The 8,305-nt window shown below is 46.2% G+C and overlaps 1 protein-coding gene across 2 annotated transcripts; it reads left to right on the top strand.

Annotated features, from left to right (window-relative positions):
- The first annotated feature begins 226 nt into the window (after positions 1–226).
- On the top strand, positions 227–3,534 carry LOC133362276 (uncharacterized). Of its 2 annotated transcripts, XM_061581203.1 has the most exons (3): positions 227–308; positions 982–1,076; positions 2,260–3,534. In XM_061581203.1, the coding sequence occupies exons 1-3, from the start codon at positions 263–265 to the stop codon at positions 3,442–3,444; spliced, it is 1,326 nt and encodes a 441-aa protein (XP_061437187.1). In that variant the 5' UTR covers positions 227–262; the 3' UTR covers positions 3,445–3,534. The 2 variants fall into 2 exon arrangements, with proteins under 2 accessions (XP_061437187.1, XP_061437189.1); XM_061581205.1 differs by lacking the exons at positions 227–308; positions 982–1,076 and adding an exon at positions 1,957–2,002.
- The last annotated feature ends 4,771 nt before the right edge of the window (positions 3,535–8,305 follow it).

Genomic DNA, 8,305 nt, shown 5'->3' with positions numbered 1-8,305 from the left:
ACGTCGTGATATATTATTTTATTTCTATTATTATTTATATTTTTATCATTAATTATTTTTATTATTTATCTATTTTTACCTACGTGACTTTACCGAAAAAAACCTAAGAGTATAGTCACGATAGTGATTGGATTGATACAATGAGTGGTCAAATATGTATTAATTAGGAGGATGAGTGATTCAAAAGTTTGCTAAATCTGAGCGTTGTTCCAACCTCCCCAGGCCATCCAACTTCAAACAAAATCTACTCGTTCCCAACAACATGGACAGACAAATCACGTGGGCTGAGATCTTGGATGAATATGAGGGTAAGTCCCAGATACCTGCATCACATGGATTATATGCGGAGGAGGAGACTCCTTGATGAATTACTTTTCGTAGACATGGCTTGGTGGTAATGGGAAGACGTAATGATCGAGTGTGGCAAAGAGGATGGGTTTATATTTGAGTTGTTGCCATCTTTGTTCAAACTGGGGTCTCAAGCTTATGTAATTTACGATCTCTCCGCCCCCGCCCCCTCTGTATATTTAAGGCCTCGTCACAGAGACGACCTCTCTCTTTCTGCCAATACGTGTTCTCTCTCTGCGTGTCTTTGTGATGTCTGTCTGCTTGTGTGTCTGTCTATAGTTTTCTGGTTAGATTTTTGTTGCTATTTATTTTATACCTGATGATGATTGCTTGTGTTGCAATCGAAACGTCGTAGTATGCTATTATTTAATTTATTATTTTATCTTTATACGTGACTTAACCTAAAGAACCAAAGAATAATTCCTCCAGTCACGAAAGCTCCAAAATTGAGATTGCCGACAAAAAAATGACTTGTAAAGTTTTACTGCCATGTGATGACTATTTTTCAATAGCAGGTCCTGTTGTGTGGTAAGCGGTAATTACTGGGATCTCAAAATTAGTTCTGTGAGACTCCATGTCCTTCGTTCTCTAATTAATAACTCGTACTTTGAATGCATTTTCTGTTCTTCATAGCCCGGGAGTCGGCGTGCCAGTCGACCACGTGGGGGGACGTTATGGATAAGGTGGACCCTTTCCCAGGCCAAAGTTACAAGAATCGCTCCCCAAAGGTGTGTATGGGTTCTAGATTTGAAGCTTTCGTGACTGCAAGGATTCATACTCTTAGTTATTTCGGTAAAGTCACGTAGGTATAAAATGAAATAAAAATTAATAAAAATAAAATAATAAAAATCACGACGTTTCGGAGGCAACACAAGTCTCCGTCCCAGGTGGGACCGTCACAGCTGAATTTGCTGTATCAAGTGAGGCAGGGATTCCAAGATGCAAGTTCTTAAATACAAGTTAAGGAGGGAGGAGGGGGGAGGAGCTTATCAGAATGTGGTAGCCAATGAATGGAACGTATTGTGAGGGGGGGCGGGGCAAAAAGAGAGCACGTTGTGTATGGGGTCTGTGGGGTTAAAACACACGACATTCTCTCGACAACGAGCACACCATGTCACCTCACCAGCACACCAAAATATCACGACACCAACTCTCCCCATCACCTTCTCATCACACTACACGACCACCAATTCAATACACCATATTAGAGCCTCATCATGCCTCTATACCATCACAATACACCATCTCTCTAGAACATTCCACTACTTCTCCTCTCCATATCGCAACACCATGTCCCGACACCATCACCGCATCTCTTCACCGTCCCGCTCATGCAGGCACTTGAAGTGGCCATTTATTACCAATGAAGACAGAATGATATCAGGCAGTCACATTAATTATGTCTGTGATTTGATTGGAAGTTACCATTCCAGTTCCAAACTATGGGCGCTGCAGTGAAGTTTGTCCAGAGTTTGGGCTTCCAGATATTTATAATGGGACATTCTGTGAAAACTATTGCCAGTGATGATTATTGCCAACAATTGCTATGAAACCGCCACAATCGAGCAAAGTCTTGAGTGCATGCATGGGGTTTATGGGGATATATGAGGATGTGACATGTATTTTCATTCTATAGGAGTTGGGATATTTAGGGGTTAGTACTACACGTACAATGTGATACAAGTATTGATGGATAAGGCATTGTGTTAACAGCAGGTGATAGTGTATATTCAAGTGTGTACTAAGCAAGTTTGAATGACTGAATGTGGATGGCTGCATCTGTACATACATGTGTGAGTATGTTTTTTTGTTTGGGTTTATGTGCACGTCCACGTTTGCGTGCCTGTGGGTATGAATGTTTTCTTGCATGTGCATGTCTGAATGTTCTTTTGCTTATCTTTGCTTGATCAGAGGATAATTGGGGAGTTGAAGGACGTCAGCGGGATGAAGCATCTCCAGGAAAAGAACCTTAGCAAAGAAAGATGCACCATGGAAGAGGAGCGCCTCTTTGAGGTGCAGCGCATTGCCAGGGCGAAGTGCCGCACAGATGAGAAGTACTTCCGAGACTATCTCCTCAAGAAGCGCCTCATTCAAGTGAAGTACTTCATTGATGAGAAGCATCATCTCGAGATGATGTGTCCTGAGGAGAAGAATCTGGAGGAGGAGGAGAAGTGTCTCGCCAACGTGAAACGCGTCGAGGAGGAGAAGCGCCTTGAGCAGGAGCAGCGCCTTGCCAGCATTGCAACCATCACCACCACCGCTACCGCCGGCAACTCCACCCCCACCCCTGCCACCACCACCGCCACCACCACCACTGCCACCGCCACCACCACCGCCACCACCACCCCCACTGCCACTGATGCTGTTGCCGCCACTGCCACAAAACCCGCCGCCACCACCACCGCCACCACCGCCACGACCGCCGTCACCACCGCCACCACAGCCACCACCGCCAACGCCACAACTGCCGCCACCGCATCCACCGCCACCACTGCCACTGACGCTGTTGCCGCCACTGCCACAAAACCCTCCGCCACCACTGCCACCTCCACCACTGCCATCACCACCACCGCCGCCACCACCACCACCGCAGTAACCACCACCGCCGCCACCACCGCCGCCACCACCACCGCCACCACCGCCGCCACCGACACCGCCGCCGCCACCACTACCACCGCCGCCACCACCACCACCGCTGCAACCACCACCGCCACCGCATCCACCTCTGACACTCCTGTACAGGGCCCGATTGCTCCAAGCTTTGGAGAAGAGGGCTTCCAAGCAGAGAAGATGGATAAGAAGACAGAGGTGGAACAGGAAGAGGAGAAGGTGGAGGAAGAGGTTGAGGAGGAACAGGAGGAGGGAATGGAGAAGACAGAGAATGGAGAGAAGATGGTGGTGGAGGATGAAGAGGAGGAGATGGAGGACGAGACAAAGCAGGAGGTGGAGGAGGTGCAGGTGGTGGAGGTGGTGATGCAGGGAAAGAAGAGGAAGCGAGGGGGCCTTGCTCGCGTGGCGAGAGCGATCACCTCCCTCCTCCGCCGCGTGCTGCTTTGTGGTGGCATGTCCACCCAGAGCCACTCCTGTAAAGAATAAGGTTCAATACCATTGTTGTTGCTGGCACTTTAAACTTTGTGAAATAAACCCATGATGACACAACATAACGTTGAATTGCTTGCAAGTGTAATAAAGGACTCGTTCACTGGGTCTGTCTCCGTTGTCCTTTATTTGGGTTCTTTACACTTGTCCCACACGGCCCTCGCTCAGAGCCTCCCCGCTTAGCAGCTCGACAGCTGCCTTCGCTCACGTAGCCTTTCGCGCTCCTGCAGCTCCGCTGTGCAGTCCTCCGGCTGCTCTCACTGCAGCTCCACCGCTGCTCCCTGTTCCCCCGTGCTCGTCACCGCTGGCCGACGGTGCCGAGTCTTACTGTGTGTGGCGATCTCGCCACTCTCCAACCTCCGCACTGTGTGGCCTCACTCTGTCTCTATTCCCAACACTCTCCCGTTTCTTCCGGTATCTCTCCCTTAAGACCTCATCCCTCTCTCTCACGTGACCTAACTCCTCCCCCCGTGACGTCATATCCGCGAGGCCGTTTATGCCCGCATTACACAAGTATACTACTGTTTGTATGTACATGGATCTGTACTTTTGTGTATGTCCACTCGTGTGTGGGTGTGTGTACATGGGAGTGTATATGTGTACTCGTGTATGATTATGCATTGGAACAAACAAATTGTTTTTATATTGTGTCGTACAAATAATTTAGGGGAAACGTGGTAGGAATGCGCCACCTCAACAGGGAACTACAGGGATGAGACTCCCCGCTCGTGGTGCTAAATGAATGAAAACAGCGCCACTGAGCAGACAGAGCCCCGCCCCTACAGCTCGTGAGTGTAACGTAGTGAGTGTGACCAGCGAACTGCCACGATGCTGCCAGGTAAGGGTAAACTTGTGTGATGGAGATGCTTCACCTGAAACTCGCCTCCACACGTGTTCGCTATGAACATTGTAACAATAAGGGACGATCAGTCATCTTTAACATAGCAGGTCTTTATTGTTCTGCAAGTATATTAACGTTAAAACTCGTAGAAACACATGCACACTCGTGTGTGAATGTACAACGCTGTATATACAGTCGTGTTTGGATGCACACTCGTGTGTGTATGTCTACTCGTCCGTGTTTTTTTTAAAGGAAAACTATGGTAGCAATAACGTACGATTAGTCATTTTTAAAAACAAATCAGGTCTTTATTAATCTGCAAGAAAACTCACGTTAATACTCGTATCGAAATCTTTATTAATACGCTGGCTCAAACAGGAATGGAACTAGGCAAATTATTTCCCAATAGGAATTTAACAGTTAAAAGATATTCTTGAAATCAAACACGTAAACGTCGATTTCCCCTTTGACGTCCTTTTCGACTGAAGCCATTCGTCCAAAGTATAAAATTGTTGTCATTCTGAAATAAGTGAACACTTCTGGAACTTTAAAGGAAGACATTCATCTGAACACATTATAGAGTATTCACAACATCACTCTAGCTTGAAGTCCTAGAAATCACCGAAAAATATATATAAGCGACACGAATATGACTCTCCAGCCACTCCACTATATCAAGCCATCTATCAGGATGCAACTGCATGGGGTCGAAAGAGGAATTTCGTTGAGGACTCATGACAACATTTTTACTCTTTGTTTGATGATGCCTGTGAAGTGTTGCTGACCGTGAAAATGCTTCCAACACATAGAGCAATCAAACGGTTTTGTTAAAAGAATTACACCAGTTTGTAGTGCTGGAAATCACTGATATAATCAATTGCACCTAATAAATTGATCTAACAGAGACACAAACGTGCACATTCCAGGACTTTACCAGAAGTACTCAATACTTTGATTATCCAGCCACTCCAGCAGCCATTTCTCATTATCAACCTGCATGGGGTCGAAATAGGAATTGTCGTCAGGGCTCAGTACATCCACTACATCCACGCATCTCTCAGGATCCACCTGCATAGGTTCGAAAGATGCATTTTTTTAGGACTCATTGCAGCACTCTGTATTTCTCCTTTTGATTTCACTTTCATTGCGGATCTTCTCATGCTTGTTTCGGGGTGATGATCGTGTCCTCTCCAACGGAGAACAATTGAATGGCTTCTCGCCCGTGTGTGTTTTCTGGTGACGATGAAGATTTGATTTCCGTGAAAATGGCTTCCCACACAGAGAGCAATTGAACGCCTTCTCGCCCGTGTGTGTTTTTTGGTGATTGCGAAGAGTTGATGAATCTGCAAATGACTTCCCACACACAGAGCAATTGAATGGCTTATCACCTGAGTGTGTTTTCTGGTGATTGCGAAGAGTTGATGAATCTGCAAATGCCTTCCCACACACAGAGCAATTGAATGGCTTCTCGCCCGTGTGTGTTTTTTGGTGACTTTGAAGAATTGTTTTCCATGCAAATGCCTTCCCACACACAGAACAATGGAATGGCTTCTCGCCCGTATGTGTTTTCTGGTGTCTGTTAAGAGTTGATTTCCGCGAAAACGCCTTCCCACACACGGAGCAATTGAAAGGCTGCTCACCCGTGTGTGCGTGGCGCTGCGGAGAGTTGTTCTGCTCCATGTGACTGATTCTTCAGAGCAGAGTAACAGTCGCGGGTGTTGTTGATTATTAAAGGCAAACTCTAAGCTGTGTGGATGTCTGGCTCAAATCGCCAATATGCAAATTCTTACCAACGTCTAACTGAGACACAGTAACGTCTCGTAAGTGTTGATGCACGGCGTATCGATGACCCTGGAACCCGTCTGAAGAGATCACCACGAATTCTCCCGAAGCGAAGTCGCCAACCAGTCGCCAAGCAATCGTGCTCACCAGGCTGGGTCTCGTGGAAGAAGGTTTATCTGCAGAGCGAGGAGTCGAGCGTCTATCCTCAGCAAAATCCCTCTCGAAATAACCTTGAGGTCTGATTTTAAGCCCCTTATAACTTCGCTCTCGCATTCAAATCCTTTGTTCTCAACTTGGCCTATCATGGACTTTGCATTCAATTGTTAATTTTTACATTAACAATCTGCATATCTAGCAACATAATACATATCACTGCATAATTGTACACCTCCGTTTGAATAAGGATGTGCATCTCCATGCATAATTCCGTGCTTCGTGTTAATTTTCTAATATTCACCCCCCAATGTCCTCTAAACTGCTGCAAGTTTAGAGGATGATAAAGTGACATACAGTCTGAAGTATCAAAATTGGTGATCTCGAGCTTGATTTGGAATAAGATGTGCAAGTTTATACTGTACTGACTTTGTTTTATAAATATATTTAAGGACAATCGTGTTGAGCGGGGTGCTTCTAGAAAACGAGTGTTTTATATTATAATTCCTTCCGTGAACTTTGAATGATCATCTGAATGGTTTAGCTTGTAAGCATGGTTTATTATAGTGCCCATATTAAAGGTTTTTTGGGTTAGATCGCTTAAATATATAAATGTGTCGTTAAAACCCGACACCACCCGACACAGCCAACTACTACGGATTGTCATGTAAACAGAACATGCAGATTTGTCACTAGTACAGCACACTGGTGTGTTGGAGAGCCAAGCCACAACATTTACAATCTGAGCACGACGTTTCGTCTGTAATTAAAACTAGCCTCATCAGTCGACAGCCAGATTTGGGAAGTCTCACTGTTTCGTTCCTTATATAGAAGCATAGATGTGTTGACCACGCAGCTGCGCTCTTGCACAATGTGGGGGATGGGGGGGATTACTGAGGGAATGTACATTACGCGTGTGCATTATGCGAGCCCTTTGAACTTGTCCTTTCTGTCTATTCTGTTTATTAAAATAATTTGCTAATATTTAACCTGTGAAAATAATCACAAAACGTTGTTATCCTGTTACACTGCTGTGTGTATGAACATGCTCAGTGTAGTGGTAGTGTAGTGGTAGTGTAGTGGTAGTGTAGTGGTATAGTAGTGGTAGTTTAGTGTTAGTGTAATGGTAGTGTAGTGGTAGTGTAGTGTAGTGGTATAGTAGTGGTAGTGCAGTAGTAGTGTAGTGGTAGTGTAGTGGTAGTGCAGTGGTAGTGCAGTGGTAGTGTAGTGGTAGTGCAGTGGTAGTGCAGTGGTAGTGCAGTGGTAGTGTAGTGGTAGTGCAGTGGTAGTGCAGTGGTAGTGCAGTGGTAGTGCAGTGGTAGTGTAGTGGTTAGCACGCAGCTCAATTCTCGCTCACGTTAAATTCTTGCTCAACATCAGCGACGATTACCTGATCCGGTCCTGGGCCTCAAGGAGGCTGCCTCTGACACCTCCCTATGGTGGAAAGGAGCCAGGAGGCGCCGTCTCGCTTCCTCTCCCCTGACGACGACGGTGTCAGGCCGGCGGTGGCCCACGACGCTCGGTGTCGAGCTTCACCTTGAAGTCGGCTTTCTAGGGAATGTGGCCCAACAGTGGGTGGCAGACAATGCCACGTAAGGCTACAAGTGCCTTCAGGGTGTGCGAGTGTTAGGGAACGCGTAGGCTCAGGTGTGAATGTCGGGATGAAAGGGTCATCCTGTGGTGTATCGCCTGCGCATTGGATGGTCCCAGAGATATGCTGGGTGGGTGATCTAAAATATTCAAAACAAACCAACCCCTCTTGAAATGCCTTAAGTTTTGGCTGATCAAAATTATAAAAGTGGTGGCGATAAAGTGAGCCTGGACAAGTAGGCACGAACCAAAAGCGCCGCATTTATATCCCCGCTCTAACCCCACGGTCCTCCCGAGCTGCTACTTACAGCTGGAAGCTTTCAGGAATTCAACAGTTAAAAAATCAATACGTAAACGTCGAATAATCATACTCTGTATATATATGAATCCATTGAGAGGGCAGATCCAGCAGTGGATAGTGTGATTCTAATACGACCACAATGTGATACTAGTGATTATAATGCAATTTAAATCCCGCAGCTCGCAGATCTG

Source organism: Lethenteron reissneri, unplaced genomic scaffold (genome assembly GCF_015708825.2).
Source record: "Lethenteron reissneri isolate LAM-NWPU_2019-01 unplaced genomic scaffold, ASM1570882v1 scaffold_1419, whole genome shotgun sequence".
Lineage (NCBI taxonomy): Eukaryota > Metazoa > Chordata > Hyperoartia > Petromyzontiformes > Petromyzontidae > Lethenteron > Lethenteron reissneri.
This window is presented reverse-complemented; position numbering and strand designations above follow the sequence as displayed.

Bases quoted from the DNA above. Each gene is read 5' to 3' on its own strand.
- LOC133362276 (XM_061581203.1), top strand. From the start codon at position 263: ATGGACAGACAAATCACGTGGGCTGAGATCTTGGATGAATATGAGG. The intron at 309-981 runs GTAAGTCCCAGA...TGTTCTTCATAG, and splicing joins GATCTTGGATGAATATGAGG to CCCGGGAGTCGGCGTGCCAG. The intron at 1,077-2,259 runs GTGTGTATGGGT...TTGCTTGATCAG, and splicing joins ACAAGAATCGCTCCCCAAAG to AGGATAATTGGGGAGTTGAA.